The sequence below is a fragment of the Achroia grisella genome, unplaced genomic scaffold (assembly GCF_030625045.1).
Source record: "Achroia grisella isolate CSIRO2021 unplaced genomic scaffold, CSIRO_AGI_Agris_v1 utg592, whole genome shotgun sequence".
NCBI classification, from domain to species: domain Eukaryota; kingdom Metazoa; phylum Arthropoda; class Insecta; order Lepidoptera; family Pyralidae; genus Achroia; species Achroia grisella.
Genome location: NW_026712955.1, coordinates 151,768 through 173,132, shown reverse-complemented (window position 1 = coordinate 173,132; position 21,365 = coordinate 151,768). Strand labels below are relative to the sequence as shown.

The 21,365-nt window shown below is 36.9% G+C and overlaps 1 protein-coding gene across 1 annotated transcript; it reads right to left on the bottom strand.

Annotated features, from left to right (window-relative positions):
- Nucleotides 1–1,170: 1,170 nt before the first annotated feature.
- LOC131848789 (uncharacterized) lies at nucleotides 1,171–19,810 on the bottom strand. The gene is made up of 9 exons (XM_059198726.1): nucleotides 19,681–19,810; nucleotides 15,505–15,550; nucleotides 7,430–7,632; nucleotides 6,066–6,250; nucleotides 5,519–5,697; nucleotides 4,104–4,762; nucleotides 2,327–3,845; nucleotides 1,985–2,096; nucleotides 1,171–1,288 (listed from the first exon to the last, which is right to left on the bottom strand). The coding sequence occupies exons 1-9, from the start codon at nucleotides 19,735–19,737 to the stop codon at nucleotides 1,171–1,173; spliced, it is 3,078 nt and encodes a 1,025-aa protein (XP_059054709.1). The 5' UTR covers nucleotides 19,738–19,810.
- Between the last annotated feature and the right edge of the window lie 1,555 nt (nucleotides 19,811–21,365).

Here is a 21,365-nt window from a genome sequence, read left to right as displayed (position 1 = left end):
CCGGCTAATATTTGAAATGGCTGGACCCATTTTGACTGGACCATTTTTGACAGGTAGCTGAGAAAATAAGAAGTATTTTAGGCTACTTTTATTTTAGAAAAATAAAGTTAAATTCCACGCGGACGTAGTCACGGGAACAGTTAGTATAAAATAGAATAGAATAGAAAATCATTTGTTCAAATAAACTTAACTTAAGCTCTTTTGAATAGTTATCATTCTTTTTATCTACCGCTCATTCGGAAAGCTGTCTCCTCACTAGAAGAATGAACATAATTCTAGTAATTTATATTCTAATAATTCTAGTAATTTTACATTTCCAATTCAAACGAATACAAACCACCGACTAGCATTTGTTTGGATTCCGACATTCGGCTTTGCAATTTCACAGTAAACCCCTTGATTTATTTTATATATATTTGATTATACGAAATGCTTTTTTTGAAATCGACTAAACCATCAGAAGACTAGAAGTAAATGCATCATTTGGCTGAATCTTAGGCTAGCAGCAATACAGATTGTTATCTTTTTATTTCACCTGTCATATAATTCGTTTAGTTCCTATATTCATCTAATAAGAGGTACACAATTCGATTCCGTTCAATACTATTGAGTTCACTCGTCGCTGGCACGTCCGCTCAAAATACGGACAGTATCGTACAAATACCTCGTAAATGTCTACAATTAGTTAGAAAATAGTAAAAATTCATATACATTTTATACAAACTTCGACGTTTTAAAATAAATAAATCAACGACGGTCGAGTGAGAAGTGTTTAAAAAATATACAGACAATATGTCGGATACACGGCGCGGGGTCTCGCGCCGCTCGCGACGTCGGGTGTACTCGTGGACGGATCACAGCTAATAGGGAGAAACGATGGCTGACGTCGACCGTCTCGTTCTCTCGCCGAAAACGGCGGGAAACGAGACGTTTACATTTTAGGGCCATGTAGAGCGATTAAGACAAAAATCTCGAGAACGACACGACTCGAGTCTGACTAGATATCAATAATCTCATTATATAAAAGTTTTCTTTCCATAGTAGGACCAGCCTGCTACACGATCTCTGTTTTTATGAAGAAAAACTGACTGACACTGGTCATCCGTATTCGCGTAGAAGGATGACGGTTGGAGTCTGGAGTCTTGGGGCTAGTGTTTGGTCCGGCATAGACTAGGTGTGGGGCGCGGCGGGGGGCGCGGGCGGGGCGGGGGGCGCGCGGCGCGCGTGCAGGCTGTGGTACTCCTTGCCGGAGCGCGGCCGCAGCGTGCTGGTCGTCTGCCGCACCACCCTGCACCAAACCACACGTCATACTCGTGAACACCACAGCTGCTACGTCAACACTCCGCGGGGGAGTCGCGATAGACAATGTACCATGTCAAGTTGACATGTAATATTGCACGCGACAACCTGGAAACCATCGTGATAAATTCCGAGTGAATTTGTCAAGATGAGCTAACTGACCTGACCTCATGCAGTGTAGACCAGACCACGGCAGTGTAAACCGTTAGTACAGGCGAGTGCACCATTTCATTATCGTCCATTAAAAATATATATGTATATAACAACAGAGGACTGATTATACATTCTGAGTTCTCTTAGACTACTCCAGAGTTCGCATAGTCATAATCTCCGGAATGGCAACGCATAGGTTGTATTGAAGAATTTGGGCTATTCCCTTGTACTTTAGACCTGCAGCTCTGCGATCTACCGAGATCTATTGTGATCGCCCTTTTTCAAAATTCCCTATCTAAATGTGTTATGGACAAAAATTGGGGGATATTAGAAGCGATATTTTCGATGTAATCTTGGAGATAGTCTGTGTAATTTTTAAAGGAGATATTTCTTTTATGTATGACGTAATTTCCATTTTGTCGTTCGTGTATGCAACGGTCAGCGCTCAAATGGATCGCTGGCTTGATTGCTATGTTAGATGATTGAAATAATTAAACAGGTCTTGTAAGATAATAAAAATAACCATTCTCACCGCATTGTGATGGGCGTATCGGTGGATGAGTGTGAGGAGCAGATGGAGAGCGTCTCGATATAGTCCGACATGTCGGAGGTGCCGCTCGATGTACTGTGAGTGTCCACCACGCCTACGAAAAAGTATTCATCGTTAAAGTGGTACATAATATTGTCGTCCATAAAATGACGTGTAAGATAATATAACGAAAAAAATATATTCACATACTGTAAAAGTTTTAGTTATATATTTCATTTTTAATTACCTATATTAATGCAAGATATTTCAAAATGAAAATAATTAATTTTACTTTAATTTTTATTTGTCATATAGTACAAGTGACAGTGGATACATGTAACATACCTCTCAGTTGCTTTACAGGTAACACGGGCACTTCCGCTTCCGCGGAAGAAGATTTAGCCGGTATCCGGAGCGACTGCACGCCGTCCGGGCGCGGCGGGTCGGTGGACTTGGAGCGGCGCGGCGGCGAGGCGAGCCGCGCGCCGGCCGCGCGCCGCGCGCTGCGGTAGTGGCGCCGCGTGGCCGCCGTCGTCAGCGGCAGCTCGAAGTCCGCCAGTTCGGCTCCCGGACGCAGCGAGCAACTCGACACGCCGGAGTCGTTCGAACTCGACGAATCCCGATTACCCCCCGCCTTTCCGGGGACCGACGACGAGCGTTTAGCGAGCGCCGCTCCTCGTCCGCGACCTTTCGACGCCTCCGAGCTGTCCGCGTCCGAATGTTTGTTGTCGGCCGCGCAATCGCACGACGTCGAAGCCCGATCGGTCTCGAGCGCAATATTTCGTAGCGTTTCTATCGAAGACGTAGATCCGTGACTCCCGACGCTCCCCTCGAACTCTTTCACGTCTTCGAGGAATCGCGAAGAATCTGCGGAGCTCGAGCGTTTTCTGTATTCTATTTTATCGACGCGTTCCACAGATATCCGCACCACCGTTCCGTTGGGACCCTCGGAACTCGTCGGTCGATCCTCTTCCGATCCCCAAAGCGTCGGGTTGCTGGCAGATTTTTCTTCCAGTAATCTGTTGATGGGACTTTTTGAAGGATGTTTCAACGTGTGGAAAGCGAAGCCTCCGATCGGTGACATCGGAGTGTACCCGGCAGGCAAACGTTTATTTTGTTCAGATTTTTTACCGTCTATCGTATTGGGCTCCATCATTAGGTAATCGTCACTTACACTAGCGTTATTAGCTTCGCGATTATCGTTATTATCGCGTTTTATTTGAAGATGACCGCACTTTGTGCAAACATTTTTGCCTCTTACCATTTGGTTATTGATCGGCTTTAAATTTGTAGTAATGGCATTTAATTCAGATTGCGTGACGCCAGCTTTTCTTAAAAGATCTTTGGCATTTTCATAATGTTCTAAAGATAAAGCGAAACTTAAATTCTCATAATTGGCTAGTGGACCATCGTCGATTTCTATTCTCCGTAAATCAGTATTTTTAATATGATATTCTGATGTAATTTCGTCATGAGAGATACTAGGCCTTAATTTTCTTTTTGTTTTGCGTGAAAGATCAATTGTTGCGTAGAGTGCACTGCGATCGGCAAGATGTGGTCTTAAATTTTCTTTATTTGGAGCTAAGTCATCTGTTGATGTTGTATTTTTTCTACAGTAAGGAAGCTTGATCCAATTGTTAGCCCAATCAGATACCCTTTGACAAGCACAGTTAGAAGCGGGTTGCAACGTTTCATCTGTATCTATAATAGTAGGCTCTTTAGGCCTCTTTCCAAATTTTAGTAAACAGCCACAAGGTTTTTTTAGTATTAATGTGTTCGTAGTAGAGTTTTTTGTTATTTTGAAAAGGTCACTATTTAAACACTCTTTTAGTCTCTTTGGAGTGTCGTAGTATTCTCCTTCAACCTAATGGGCATACATATATCCATAAATTATGTGTTTCAAGACAAAATAAAAAAAACTAGACAAAATATATTATAACAAATCTAATATCAGTGGTATTCATGTTTAAAACTAACTTTAACTGAACAAATTAATACGAATTTTTAATTTATGTGTACGGAAATTGCTTAATAGAATAGACAAATTATTGAATTAAATTAAAAATATCAGATTATATCCTAAATATTTTAAGAGCCAAAATTATTTATATGGAATTCTTACCTCTGCTGATGGAACTTTTGGCACATCATAATTTTCATAGGGTCCTACTTTAGAAGTTTTATTTTCTTCCACACAAACAACATGTGAGCAACTACAAGTTTGTACGGGTAGAGGCTTTGGCGGTTTCTTATTGAGATTGAGATCTAATCTAGTAGGTTTCGGAGGTCTATGGGGGGGTACATCACAATGACATAATTCCTCAGTCTTATTACTTATATTAGAGTGTTCATCACAACTTCGTAGGTTTTCAGCAGTAACAGAATCCACAAGCGGAGTTTCGTTTACTGCTTCCATAGTCCACGAGGGGGTAAAATGTTTAGCGCCGGGCGTGAGCGCCGCAGTAGATGACCTTGACAAGGCACCTAGTTTCGAGATGCAACTCATGCAGCGCTCCAACGTGACATTCCCGGCCATATTCCATTGGGTTGTATCAGTACCCTCCACCGCCTCGTTCACAGATGCAGTATCACCCAATCCCATATCCTGGAAATGTGTTCTTTCTGCGGATGGCCAATATGGAGATATTGCTCCCGCCTCTTCTCCTACACACGGGTCCTCATAAAGGCGGTCAAATGACTGTATAGAATGATCTACAGTTTGCAACTCTGAGAGTCTTGTATCAGGCCGATAAGTTTTATGTGATTTAGGACTTTCTGCACCTAAAAAGAATACAATTTATAATATATACATACAATTAATTAACCAGGAACTATTGTATTTGGCAAAAGCATAACCTTAACTGAAGAATGACTTAACCAATTTTAGTTACCCTTTTTATATTGTTTTATAAAACTCTGTAGAATTTTCTTACTGAACGAAACTTTAAGAAAACATCTCAGATAGGGTGGATACTATTTGGTCGGTATAATTTGAATCCAACGTGGCAGGGAGCGAACCTACCGACCGCGACATCTCCGGAATATTTTTTTGGAACGATGTCTGGGTTTCCTCCATTCAGTAAGTGAGAAAGAAATATAATTTGACACATTTGACAAAATATTAATTGGTGTTGGCCAGATTTGAATTCACGAACTATTATTCTGAGTAGTAGCCACGATGCTCTCAAACTTAATAAGTACCAGTGTGACAATACTCTCCGCCACTAACAGGTGCCGGGTCCAGCTATTCACCTCCCCCTCCGATCGATCCCCCGTCCAATTCAAACGGGGATCGAAATTACGACGGTCTGAGTTGTCAAAGTACCTACCCCTAGCGGTGCCCTCAGACTAAAGTCGTATCCGTCAGGCGGAAGTTAGACCTCAGCCGCTCCATAAGTCCTTCCGTTCATTTAGAGTGCCATCTGCACTCGCCCCCTATCATCCGGTGAAGCTGTAAAGGTCAGCTGCGGCCAACAGAATTAGAGTAGTCCGAAAAGCTATATACTTATTAATAGATCTTCTTATTGATCAATATACCTTCACTTTTTTTCGTAATTAAAGGTCTTCTTTTAGGCGACAAGCGTCCCTGTGATGCCAGGTTGAAGTCCTGAGCCAACTGTCGCGCCTGATCTGTGATCAGTACATGCAACCCTTCACCTTTCCCGCAGTGGGAGCCTCCCTCAAAGCAAAAGCGACCCTCCACCACGCCATATCGCCTATATAAAAAGTATTTTATATATCATAGCAGAAAGATAGGAATAAATAAACACAAATAATTTAATGACCTCGATGGTCTAACGGTTTAGTGAAGCTCTTTACTTCCATGGTAATGGGTTTGATATCACTTCTTTTTTTTTTAAATTGAATAATATTTCTAGAACAAAATTAGCCTGTTGCTCCTTATAACTGAGTGCGACTCCCATCAGATTTTATCAAGATTACAGATATTATCAAGAACAGATAAACACAAACATTTTTTAAATAATTTTTGATGTAACATATATATTTTCACATGCGTTTAGTAAAAAGCTGTTAATCTGAAATTACACACAGACACTGTAATCTTATTTATTTGTATGGATACCTGAGATGCGCCAGCTCCCAGATGCCAAGTAACCGCGGCGGTACTCCAGCAGTGAGCGCGAACCGCCGCTCGTGCAGGTGGAGTCGCGCCGGACCGGCCGGCAGCCGCTTCCCGCCACCGCTGCCACCACCTCCCACCAGCACCAGGTAGTGGCGAGGTTCACCCAGGTGACCGCTTACTTTTACCTGCATCGTCACTCAATTTAAAGTCACCGAACAACAATATTACAAAATTACTTACCATTAGGTAGACTGTAGAAAGTCGTCTGCATGTGTACCTCGCTGCAGCCTCATTACGCAATGGATGAGAGGAGGATGAGAGGTATAACACTTAACTTATTAACTTAGTTCTATGGTATGGCAACGCATGGGTATCATGGGTGTCGTATGAAACTGAACGAATCACCAAAGGTAGAAAGACGTCTGTGCATGTACTGAAGACTTCAGCTTGATTAGGCAGTGAAATTACAGGATGAGAGGTAACTAAGATATCATTTAGTTCTATGGCATAGGAATCACGGATATCATATGATAACGTCATCTCTGTAGTGCTGTGTTACCATTCACCATCAGGTGGGCGGTCAGCTTGTTTGCATATTCCAAGTAAATAAAAAATATTTTTCTTATTAATTGTAGCAGCGGGTAAGGGAATTGTTAGTAATTGCGGAATTAGTGATCCCATTGGTAACAATGTAGCACATTAGGATAACGTGATCTACCCCGGTAACCACCGTGGACAATTTCTAGTAAATTTGTCACGTCGTGCTAACTGACCTGACCTCATCATCATGTTAACATCCTCCACCGGTTCCCGGCCAGGGTATACTGTTAGCGCTACCACCAGACCGTTGAAATAAATGAGTGAAAGTCGCAATCATCAATAACAATGTTTATAACATAAGATAAATATTTATTGACATTGTACAGTGGTTGTTTTTTAAATAAATTTATGTTATGAAATCAATGATTGCTCCATTTCGATGCAATCTGAATTTCAAATACAATTTATATTTGGCATCAAAAATAATATTAGAGTAAACAATTTGATAGTCCTTTTCAGTTAATATTTATGAAAGTTGTAAAAACCACTTACATAGTAGCCAGTTATAAGGGTTCTCTTAAATTGTCCAGCACCCAGTGATTGTATAGTACAGTAACAGATATTTTTATTCCACTTATGTAGGTACGTTTACTAGATGAAGATTGAAGAAGATGGTCAAGAACAATATGTTGACGACGACTAAAAAAAATTTCAACGGTCTTTAGGCCACGGCAACGGGTTACCATGGGCCGTATGCTTGTTTGCCACTATAGTAGTATAAAAAAAATTTGAATAAATTCCACAGCTACATTAAGAAGCCTCACCTGCCACTGTATGAGTCGTTCTCTGGTCTCGAACGCGAGTATGGCGACCAGGTCGCGGCACACGAGCGCCAGCGTGTTGGAGTGCTTGTCGAGGGTGAAGCCGCTCTCGCAGCCGAGGTACTGCTGCAGGGAGAGCGACGCCTTGGTCGCGGCGCCTCCCCACCGCGCCTTCGAGTCCCGGTACAGTTGCAGGTGCACGCAATCTATATCAAAGTTACACGTCGGTCATTTGTAGGTTTCGGTCTACGGGACTATCTACTGGGACATTCGGAATACACGGCACCTTGCGCTATTGAGATTTAAATTGCCATTGGAAGTAGGTAGTAGTAGTAGCGAGAGATATAAGATTACACTTGTACTTAGGATTCCTAGGATGTTGAAAGAATCAGCCAAAGAAACATCACACGAAATACAAGAGAAAAAGACTCTGAATAATACTATAGTATAATGCCGTATAGCCACCGCGGTAGACTAGTTTCCCCATCTTATGAGGAAACCCGTGTACGCTTCAAAATTTACTCTGATGATGTATTTGCATTAATTGATCTTGGTCTATGAACCAGATAATTGATATTACTTATGTCATTCTGATATTTTATAACGAACGTAACACATTCTGTCCAAAATAAATGTAGTACACTCAAAACACACCACATCTAAACAATAAAAAGCAAAAGTGGAGAGCTAGTCGGTCGCTATACAAAAAGAGTAGGTAGCAATAAAACTTTGTTGAATTCCTGAACATATTGCACTTTAAAGTGGAGGGGGCCGGTGGCGGGGGTGCTTCGGAGCTGGTAACGTTTAACCTATCGATCGTGAGTAATAAAAGCGAGGGCTTCAAGTCGGTGATCGCGTTACATTCTTCGTATTTTATGGAGTCGAAAATAAGCATTGCGGAATCGTTTGTAGCGTCGCGTCGGCGAGGACGCGGCCCCACTCCGCGCCCGCTCGTGATGGATCTTTTGGCGCGGCACCGCGATAGATTCGTCTCGAGCCCGCGATACGTACGCGTACATTCCGATACATTACACATCTCAGATTGCCTCGCAATGATTGAGTCATGCCGTGCAAACAAATACTTACACTTCTCCATATCCCGTATCCTTTGACATATATCCTCGAGCGCAGATTCTTTTTGCTATTTATTTTGTACTTATGGAGAAACTTGTCCTCGCTTTAGTGACTGATGGACTAGTCTATAATGCATGAATCAATTTATATTGAACATTTCAGATGTTGCATACAAAATTCATTTTGTGATGTTTACATCTATACATATGTATATATATATAATTGGATTGTCTGTTTGTAACATTGAAATAACCGCGTTTTACTACATGCATGCATAATATAAATACGCTACATACACCAAAATAACATTTTTTACAATTTTTGTCTGTCTGTCTGTCGGACTGTTTGTTCCAGCTAATCTCCGAAATGGCTGGACCGATTTTGACGAGACTTTTTTGGCAGGTAGCTGATATTATAAGGAGTAACTTAAGCTACTTTTATTTTAGAAAAATTCTATTAAATTAGAAAAATAAAGTTAAATTTCAAGCGGACGAAGTCGCGGGAACGGCTAGTAATATATAGAAAGAAAGAAAGAAAGAAAGAAAGAAAGAAAGAAAAATATTTTATTCAGTGCAATGTAATGTTTAAAAGGTATGGCAGTGAAAGTGGAGTATTGAGATGTCATCTTAGCCCTCAAATGAATGATGAAAATAATATTCATCAGCTAGTTTACCTTCCGAAATATATTTAACAAAATGATTTATTTATTCATTGGTATATTTATTTGATCGTTTGTACGTTTGTATGTTTATTTATTTCTGCATTCCATTCCATAATGTGACAGTAGGTAGTTGTTAAGTTTACAATCAGCAGATCAATTATGGACCTTATTGGGCACAGCAAGCGGAAGAGAAGAGAGAAGGACGAGTTCGTTGTTTTATAATCTTATATATAAAATTCTCGTGTCATAATGTTAGTTACCATACTCATCCCAAACGGCTTGATCGATTTTTATGAAATTTTATATGCATATTCAGTAGGTCTGAGAATCAGCTACTATCTATTTTTCATACCCTTAAGTGATAAGGGTTGTCCACCCCTAACATTATTTTTTCATTTTTGGGCAATTTTTTTTATTTATATTTCTTTATCATCATCATTGCCTTGCCTTTATCCCATTATTTGTGGTCGGCGCAGTATGTCATTCTCTTCCACTGCTCTCTATCGGTCGTCATATCTGAACATACTCTTCTTTTATTCATATCATCTGTCACACAATCCATCCATCTTATCTTAGGGCGTCACCTCCCTTTACATCCATCCACATTCATATTTATCATCATTAAAAATACATACAACCCTAAATTTTCACCCTTCTATCACCAACCTCTATATTTTATAGCGTTATTAATTTATATCGCAAAACAACATTTACCGGGATAGCTAGTTATATGTAAAAATGTATAAAAGCTACAATGGTGCGCTTCAGACGAAAAAAGCTCTAACGCAACGATTTTACTTTACTAACGTTTGCGTTAAAGCTTTTTTCATGTGCGAACGTTAATCATTATATAGACTGTGGTATGTGCCGTTATCGTAATGTGAAAATAGGGACCTTTATATAAAATATGGGATTCCAAAGATCATTTCAACAGAAAATGAACATTCCCAGCTCTCTCCGCGGCAACACCTTCTATTTGCAGTATCTGCCCATCGGTCCGTGAGTGATATAATGTGACTTACAAGAAATATTGTATTTTCTTTCTGTTGAACTGAAGCGAACGTTTTATTGTATCACCTCGAATTCCTGGCGATTGGTGGAACCATTTTTTTGCTATCACGGAATGTCGTTATAGTTGTGTAATACATTGTTACCAGGACCCCGCTTGAATTCAATACAAACAGAATGTAGTGTAAATATATGTTTTTTGCGACTTTGTCCGTGTAATAGTCTAAAAAATAAGTTTCAAACTTATAGCTTTAAAAATGGCAATACTTTCATAAAACCTTTCATCTCCCCTTTCAACCCCATACAACCCTTTTTTGGCATTCATTTCGCATCTCCAGTTTAATTTTTGAGTACTTCCTGTAATGTAGGTAACATTACAGGAAGTACTCAAAAATTAAATATTATTATTAAAATCCACTCTAAAGTTTTAATTTTAAAATTCAACTCCAACAATTTGAAATATTTGAGTTAGTTATTGTCTTAGATGCGTGACATGATTGTTTAATTATGATAACTTTATATAAACTACTCATCAGATATGCAAACGAAAAATTTTTTAAAATTTTTTTTAAGAAACATTAAGAAATATTCTTTTAATATTTTTTTTGTTCGTTTGTAATGGATAAACTTGTAATGTAAATCTGATTAATATCGATATCTTCCCATACTAAAATCATCCAAATATCTTCGGAATATTTTAGATGGTTTTTATAAGGATATGGATGTATTTTATTTTCATACATTTAATTTATATACATTACGTTAATTCAGTTCCGCACCACAATATACTAAGTCATAGTCGGCGAGTGTTTTGTAAACTTTCCATTACAGTTTTGTATATTTCTACAATTTACAGTCAGGAAGTGGTTTATGTGATTTGGAGTGTGGCTCGTAAAGGCGCCGTTTGATTGTCGCACATGTGCTCGCAGTCTACAATGCATACGAGTATAGTTGGTGCGACACGCGGCGCCGCTCGGACGACACTGTCCCGCGGCCGGAACTAACACCCGGTAGACCACACGCCGCGCCACCAGTTCACCACCTACCACCACCGCATCTGTCATTAACTGGAAGCGTCGTCGAGTTTAACGTCTGCTGCAGATGTCATGTTGTATATACTCGGAGATTTGCTTCTATTACGTACTCGTCTTAACTAGTAGTGATTTTTATACGGTTATAGAAAACTTTTCGATAGTATAAGAAATATATCAGACTCTCCCTGCTGTTTATGTTTAACCCAATATAGCCCTGTTATAAATCATTAATTTGCCTGCCACCTGCCCAAATGTTACGTTTATTATAAGCTCAAAAAGCAAGCTAAGAGTGAAAAGTTTTATTCAGTCAGCATCGTTGCTGGTACTATGTAATGATAGCAACCGCTTGTACTGCACTTTACAGCTAACGATTGACGATATATGCAGAATTAAAAAAAATACTCAACGGAGTATTTTATAAGTTCAGCATATATTATTAAAATTATTAAAATTAACGAAATGTAAAAGGACAGTTACCAAAAAAATTTCGCATGCCGCGCCGCGCGCGTCACTAGTAAATGCGCTCCAGTCCGTTATTGGCGTAAACATAATTTTAAATGCAAATTATCAGAGTGCATCAAACTTTATGCTGTGAACGGTACAATTAATATGTTTAAATAATAGGTGGTGAGCGGTCATTAGGAGCGTGGTGGCGTGGTCGCGTGGTGGTCGGTGGTCGGTGGTCCCGGGAAAGCAGCGGTGCGTGGTTGCGGTCCGTATAATTTCCGTTTCAATTAGCGATTGCACTCGCTTGGTAATTAATGATGGCAGCCACCACACAAGTCACTGTCTCATTGACCGTCCGACGTCCGACGTCCGACGTCCCACACTAAACACGCTGTCCAACAAACGTCTTAGTTACATCCACATTTGCATGCCACCAACGCTTACCTTGTTATCCCACAAATATGTTATCTATATGTTTTATTTTGTTGTTACTACATCTAGATAAAAATTGTTAATATTGCCCAAAAGTAACTAATAAGATTTACTATTTAAAAACTTACGAAACAAAATTTAATAGAGTTACTATTTAAAAAAAATGTATTTTACATGGCATCAAAATATTTAACAGTTTACCCGCAGATTTGATATAATTGACAGGACATAATTTTAAAAATAAATTGACCAAATGGCTTTTAGCACACTGTGTTTACTCTCTGGATGATTATTTCAATTATAAATAAATATAAAGTAATAATAATTGTAATGATGTTAAAAATAATATTTTTTATTGTAAATATCTAATATGTATCTAAGTGTTGTAATGTATTAATGTATGTAATTGTTAGGTTTATTAATAAAAATTGTAATCATAATATCTCTGTATAATCCACACAGCGCCATCTAGTCCCAAGTTAAGCTACAGCTTGTGTTATTGATAGGTAACTGATACAAATACATAGATATATATTCTTTTTCGTAAATACATTCATATTATACATATAAAACACCCAGACCGATACAAACAACCATATTCATGAATACAAATGTTTGTGCCGTGCAAGGAATCGAACCCGCGGCTAGTAAGGCGGCGTGCTAAACCACTAGAGCAGCGAGGCCGTTAAATAATAATAATATATTGTTAATAGGTGTAATAATTAAATACAAGTCGTACCATGCAACAGTTGGTAGCGTGGTGAATAAACAGCGTGGCGTATGTGGTCGCATTGACTGAACTGCAAAGTGTTACCAGTTACCACCCACACCGGTCAATGGCACTAATATATTACATAGTATAAAACAGTCGTTGTCGCTGTCTGTCTGTCCCTAGGTGTGCTTCAAACTTTAAAACTACGCAACGGATTTTGAAGCGGTTTAATAGATAGAGTGATCTGAAAGGAAGGTTTATATATGTACATATGTACACCCGTGCGAAGCCGGGGCGAGTAGGCAGTCTAATATATAAAATGCTAAACTAGAATTTTATATATTATTATTAGGTTGATATTCCTCCGAAACGACTTAACCGATTTTGATGAAATTTTATATGCATATTCAGTAGGTCTGAGAATAGGTTTATAACTAATTTTTTGACCCATAAGTGTTAAAGGTGACTCATCCCAAAAAATTTTGTTAAATATTTTCGTCACAACATATTTTTTTTTATTATGTGGCATTAAAAAATACATACACCCCGAAATTTTGACCCTTCTATCACCAACCCCTACTTTTTCATAGCGATATTAATTTATATGTCCAAACAACGTCTGCAGCGTTACTTAGTACTTTTTTTATTTTCATTATAATTCTGGTTTTAGTGGTCTTGTACCAGATATATTGATATTATACCAGAATTATAATGAATATAATGAAAATATAACTGACACTGCACTTACTACTATATAATTTATGTACCCCTTTTATTGATATAAGTTGCTTGCGTATATATAAATATATATATATGTATACGTATGTCACCAGGAATTGATTTATTCAAAACAAGAGTCCAATATCGAGGGTACCTGTGCAGTACTGTAACGAGAGTTCTGTCCCCATGGGAGCAGACGTGCCCCGCGTACCGATCACCCTTTCCCCGTTTCGCCCCACGCACCCTCGCACCCTCGAAAGCCGCGTGCCGCCACTTATCACTAGACAACGATATCGTATATATAATAATGATAATATCTCAGAACAATTCACACAGCGCCATCTAGTCCCAAACTAAATTCATTTTTTAAAAACATACATAATATGTATATAGAAAACATCCAGAAAAAATCACATTCAATTCAATTCGAAATATCGAAATATTTTGAATTGAATTGAATGTGATTTTTTCTGATGACATATCACAAGAGTCTGTAATAGACCTACAATCTACTGAATAAAGATATTTTGAATTTTTGAATTTTCACTTCTTCATCTAATTTTCTAAAATGAAATTGGAGCCTTACTATATAAAGCTGTTAATTTGGAATTAAAGATATTTCAATATTATTTATTTGTATACGTACATAAAACTGAAGTTATAGAAAACTGTATGTAATTTGAAATTACCAGTTATTCACTACATGCATTTTTTTATGTAAGTATCATATATATTTTCATATACACTTTACTTACATAAACATTCGCTCTCTCTCTCTCTCTCTTTGTAATATTGGTCAAGAGCTACAGTTTATTAGATGTTGACATTATCTATAGTATCAGTGTCATCTCTCGTCATACTCGTGCACTATCTGCGGACGCGTGTTGTTGATATGCGTGCACAGATCACTATCTATGACAATAACGATACCGTCCGTGAACAGGAAGAATCAATCACGATTGTATCGATGATCACACTCGCAGCTTTATTATCAATGTGTCTGTCACAGCATCCACGTCAGACACGTCACACTACGTCACATGTCTGTGACATGTTGACAATACAGTACACACACTCATTGCGTCAATAATAATATTCTCAGGATATATTTGATATATCTCACATAGCGCCATCTAGTCCAAAGCTAAGCAGAGCTTGTATAGCACTGGACAACTGATATAAATACTTTTTGTTTGTAAATACATAAACATCACCGGGGCCGATACAAACAATCATACTTATAAATATAAATCTGTACGTGAGAGAAATCGATCCCGCGACCAACGGAAGTAAGGCCTTGCGGTAAACGAGTAGACCATCGAGGCCTTCAATTGATGATGCCAAGATTACCAGCGTTGCAGCTGTGTAACACACTATGTTACTCGTTGGTCGCGGGTTTAATTTGCTTAAAAAAGCAACCCATTACAAAGTCACTGCTTTATTTGGCGCCACTATCACAGAAGGCGCTTTGTGACGTGTACCTGTGTATTTATGATGATCAGTTAGTGGGATGTTTACTTAAACATCCTTTTCAAAATAGAACTGAATTGTGAAATTATTCTGTATAATAAATAATATAATTTAATTGTATAATTTATAATATTTAGTTTGAATACGTTTTGGTAAATATTCTTTGTGTTCATTATCATTGTATTAACTCAATTAGCATACGCCAATCTCTAATTTATTTAGGTACCACGAAATTTAAATTGCGCTGATTACAATTATCATAGTAATATATGATCTAATATGTAACCTATAGAATCGTTATTCCAATAAACTATATAAACAGGCGCACATATGTTATCTGACAGATAACAAAAGATATCACAAAGTGTTGTATTAGCGATAGCAATCAAACAAGTACGAAATATAGCGCTGTTTTAATTAGCTCTGGATATCTGAAATTAATAACCGATACTGATAATTACTGATAGGTGCCGGTAGACAACCCTGATAATGATTAGTTAGTGAGTGAGTACCAACTCACCTGCCACCGGCGACAGCTTGCGCATCACGCACCACCGCGACTTCCACTGTTGACAAAAACACAAACATATCAGTACATGCAAGTATTGTACTATATAATGTACTGACAGAATACACACCAATAAATGTACAACCACTAAATGAAAAATAAATATATTTTTTTTTAATTTGTTATATTTATATTCCCGCATTTTTAATTTGTAAACTTTATTTCTATTTATAGAATGTATCTCATGTATGATATGTGTTTGTAATTGTTGAATAAAGCATTTATATATCTAACTATCAAAAAGAGTGAGTCAGCTGTCACCTACACTGGAGGTGGTGATAGTTCACATTAAGGCCCTTCGTACTCAAGGCTAAATCTTTGATACTCTGCGATTTTAGTCTCCAGACAGACATGAGTCGCGTCGTGTACGAATCTCAATGGATTTATATGGCGCTAGTCGCCTGGAGACTAAGATCATAGAGTATCAAAGATTTGAGCCTTGTGTACGAAGAGTCTACCAGTCCAGATAAGTTGCCTCATCGTCTGCTTCGTCCATATCCCATTCATTAGAACCGGTTTAATATGTTTTTCTCTCCCATTCATCCCTCTTCGCAGTCATCCCTTATTCACTCCCTTTTTTACTATACCATCTTTCACACAGTCCATCCATCTCTTTTTCAGTCTTTCTCTGCTCATAAAGCCATCCACATTTATATGTAATATTATAATATGTATGGCCTATGGATTTCAAAATTTTATTATACAGGAATGAATTTAATACATTTAATGATTTTATGAAACTAGTGGATATATTGAAATAAATATTATCAAATTAGCATTTTTCAGTGTCTTTATTATAAATTACTAGTTACTCGCCCCGGCTTCGCACGGGTGTGTGTATTATATATATATAAACCCTCCTCTTGAATCACTCTATCTATTAAAAAAACCGCTTCATAATCCGTTGCGTAGTTATAAAGATTTAAGCATACATAGTGGCGGACAGACAGCGACAGCGACTTTGTTTTATACTAGGTAATGATATTATGTAAAACAATTCAATCTAATAATTCAAAACAATGTAAATTGTTACGAATAAATAAAATTAAATGAAACGACGACAAAATATGCAACATTATTAGAACTGAAGTTGATGTAATTTTAGTAGTATAATACGTGAAACAAAGGTCATCATAAACTATGAAAAGATTATTATTATCACCCAAATGAACACTATTTGTTATCTTTTGTCGAACAGTTGACTATTTTGATTAATACTAGTTATCTCAATATGAACCGCAGTGTTACTTTTTGACAAAAGATGGCGCTGACGAATTACAAAGTAATAAATTTCGGTGGTATCAGATACATTAAGCGTATACACTAAATTCCGAGGATAGCCAGTTTTCAATTAAGGTTAACCTTAATTTAACCTAACTTAATTGTTAATTAACATTAAATAATTAAAGCAACTAGCATATTATATATTAACTATATATTTCAGTTTTGTGCGAAATATTATGACACCATTTTTAATAACTCATTAATCTAACAATACTATCTAACGATAGCAGATGTAACTGACTCATACAGTCAGACAGACGTGGTGTAATTTTATTTAATTGATTTATATTATTTTGTTTAATTCCTCTGCCATTAGCATGTGTGTAACACAAATATTTAATTAATGAACCTGACCACCGCTACTGGAGGCGTTACGACCTCTATTGGTTAACAATTACTACACCCATATCGCGACACCTGTTTCACCTCTGAACGAGGCATCATTAGGCAATGAATAGAGTTCAGATATAGCTTGGAAGCCTAGTGTTGACTGTTCGGCGACCAAACTGGGACACGCTTCGATAATTCCGCACTGAACATTTGTGGTTACACACAAGCTAATGATAGCGGAATTAAACAAAGTTATACAAATCCATTAAATAATTAAATGGACTTTCGCAAAATAATACCTGGTTGGAAGAAATCTGTAGTGTTATGTAATAATAAATATCTTGCAAGAATAGAATCTGTGATCACTACAATAATGGATTGTGTTTCATTCAGTAATTTGATCCGGTTTCACTACAATACAGTATCGACTCGTCCTACCGCTTGGTTTAATTGTTCTGTCCCAGGATTGATCTAACAACCAGTCCGCTCACAGATCGGATCCGTCCCACAGAATTCAGTGTAGGTATTCATTCTATTTGACTTTATAACAAGCCTATGCTTTCATCGACTACGAACCCTCGTTTTGACCCTTCAGGTGTTCTGAATTTTTTATATCATATATTATACCCACATTAATATTCAAACATTTCATGTTATATTCAGGCAAAATTATATCATAGGGAAATTTAGAAATGGTAAATATAAATTTCTTATCAGTTTGTTATTGAAAATAGATTTAAATATCCAGCTTTAAAGACTATATTTTATAGATGTAATAATATTATTATATTTGAATATTAAATTAGGCAGCACATGTTTTAAACATGTAACTACATGTTTATTACTCTTATGTACGTAGGTAGGAGTATGTGTTACATACTCGATCTCTATGTTTGTTTTAATGTGTATTTATAGAAATAATAATCTACATTCATTAATTACGTAGGAGGTAAGTATAATAGGAATTTAAATCTTCATATATATATATATATATGATAAAACTACATTACTAAATTACAAATTTAAAATAAACTCTAAAGCCCTTGATTCTGTACTTATGTAACATGTATATACATATAATATGCATGAATATCCTTACTTATGACTATCTTTATGTAGATATATGCGAAAGTAACTCTGTCTTTTGGTAAGCTGATAATCCAGACCCTAAGTAAGGACATAGGTGACTTTTTAATATGAAAAACGGTTGTAAGGGGGATGAAAGGTTGTATGGAAATATCGTCATTTTTAAATCGAGAAACTTGAAACTTATTTTAAGGTTGCTGATTGAGTTGTATGGAATTCTGTATGAATATCGTCATTTTAGAAGCTAGAACGATGAAACTTTTTTATTTGGCTTTTATTGGGTTATATATGATAAATATGTTTTCATTATTTGGTCAAGGTAGCGGACGCGGACGAAGTAGCGGGTATAACTAGTATGAAATATTTTAACACAGACTTCCCTTATAAGACTGTTGATGTATCCAATATAGTTTATCTTCGTAAAAGTGTATTTATAATAAAATATCTGATGAAATATCGTTACTTTGGTAAGGTAAATGTGGTGCGTGCCTTAGTTGGAATGCTCGAGAATGTTTCATAGTATCTGAATATACTATATTAACTTGTGACATTGAACAACTAGTTCCCGTTTTATTTACATGTACGTACTACTAACTATTACACTGAAATTAATATTTCAGACCAGTTGAGTATAAATGTGAACGGAGGTGCGCTTTTTATGACGATTTTGATACGTAAAGCAGGATTTATAATTTCATAATGTATTCTCTCATTATATTAGAACAGGTCACTTATATTTGAGTCGTGTATGCTGGAAGCTGTGTGGTGTAATGAATGCACAGCATTACCTATTAGTTGTTAATATGTAACGCTCCACTCGCTCTACATTGGGACCTATTAGATATGCAACCCTAAAAGTGTAGCTACTTATTAAAGTACGCTCTAATATTGTACATTTACAATATTGTATTGTTCATTCATATATCGGTATATATGTATTGCTAGATTTAGTACCTATTTAGATAATATTATAATAGATAATATTGTATAGTAACTATTGCTGGATAAATATGAAAAGATACAGATTGTAATACGATAAGCTTTATATAAAAATTAATTTGTTTTTCAGTCATTAATTATTTAATATACCGTCGCTATCTTATTTCGGAGTTAAGAAACTTGTTTCTTTACATAACTAGCTGTATGTTCAATATATACCTATGAACTCTTATGAATTTTATTTGGTGATTGTATACGCACAAATTCGTAAAACTGTAAAGTTACATAAAATTGATTAAAAGAGCAATTGCCGAATTTCTTGGTACCGTTTGTTGAATCTGCCTACCGAGTGGAGTAACAAAAAGTGCTTATCTTAAGTTTAGTTTTACTCGTAATAAAGATTTATTATGTTTCTTCTTGGTTAGTCCATTTTCCAATATAAACATTACAAATAATAATAATTGGTAAGCACATTAATTGGTTACGTACCTTTTTCCCATCCCTGAACTTAACGGTACCCTCTATGATGGTGTTGTCGTCCGCCATGTCGGCGCCGGCGCCGGGCCCCGCAGGCCCCGCTCACTGCATCGCTCGCCGCCACCGCACCCGCGCTCACTCACTCACTCACTCACTAACTCACTGCCACCGCGACATCACATCACTACTAAACGTTAACACTGTCACATCACTAGCGCGCTCACACCGCACACCGGATTGTCTGAAACAAAGTTATTACAGGTTAATTATAAGCAAATTCTAATACCTGATCTAGTAATATATAAGTCTCTAAGTTTGAGTTATTAAATTACCATATGTAAATTTCTGTATGTTGATTCTGTTACTGTTATAATCCCCTATGATTATAACATCTATAATCAACATATGAGTGAAACCGAAATCTTATTATTATGAATATAACAAACGCGAAAGTTTGTGAGTATGGATGGATGTTTGTTATTCTTTCACGCTAAAAGTACTGAACGGATTTTGATGATCTATACAGTAATATAGCTTATACATCAGAATAATATATAGACTATAAATTTCACGCGAGTGAAACCGCGGGCACAGCTAGTATATAATATAATAAATATAGTCTTATAATTCTCTACTAAAATGATGGATGCGCATAACTAAGAATTTCAATTTATTGCTTATGTGACAGAGTATGCGAGTCGCGTACATTCAGCAGGAATTAGTACATGCCCTAAGTTAGATGTCAGTTCCGTTCATTGCGAAGATTAAATTCGTCCTCTCTTTTATAAATATATAACCAAATTATATAATTTGAATTAAATAATAGGAGTCAACTATAAGCGTTAAGAAACTAGAGTCCATAATATGTATGTAAATGAATTGCATGAATATAGCTGTTTGTTTGCATTATGTGTGTAATAAAAGTACACGTACAGGTAGATACCAGTTAAAAATACATTCATGTAATTCAATTAATACTATAAGTAATGGTAATAGATATTGAAAAACGTTTATTTCACCAATAAAATGTATTATAGATTTAGTGTGGTCGTATAGTTATCAGATAGGGTTTTTATGAATATTGTTGTAATCGTATTAGTTCACATACAATTCTTGTCCCTTACGGGTCCCTACTACTACTAGGCAGCGAACTTTGAATAAGGGCGAGCACGATACAAGTACACAGGTCGCAGTGTTACAGATCTTAGCACCTGACAACGGCCTAAACCCATCAATAATCTATACATATAAATAAAATAGGAGTGTCTGTTTGTAATATTGAAATAATCGTTTTTTACTACATGCATATAAATATATAATATAAACAGTACATCTCTGAAATGACTGAACTGATTTTGACGAGAATTTTATTGGCAGGTAGCTGATGTAATATGCAGTAACTTAGGCTTGTTTTATTTTAGAAAAATAAAGTTAAATTCCGCGGAGTCGCGGATACAGCTAGTAATAAATAGTAATTAGTTCATAGTGAAAATAATGAGATAGTTCCAAGAACAGTGTCAGCGTGCGCGTGGGTCGCTGTTCGTACGCCTACATACACTACTCCTAGTTCTACTTAGAGTGAAATTACTAATTACTTAATGTTACCACCATAAGTGAACTATGATCGAAAGAGATCAGATCTACAAGCAAAAGGAGGAAGTATTTTAAGTATCGAGATGTTCCTCTTCCACTGCCCC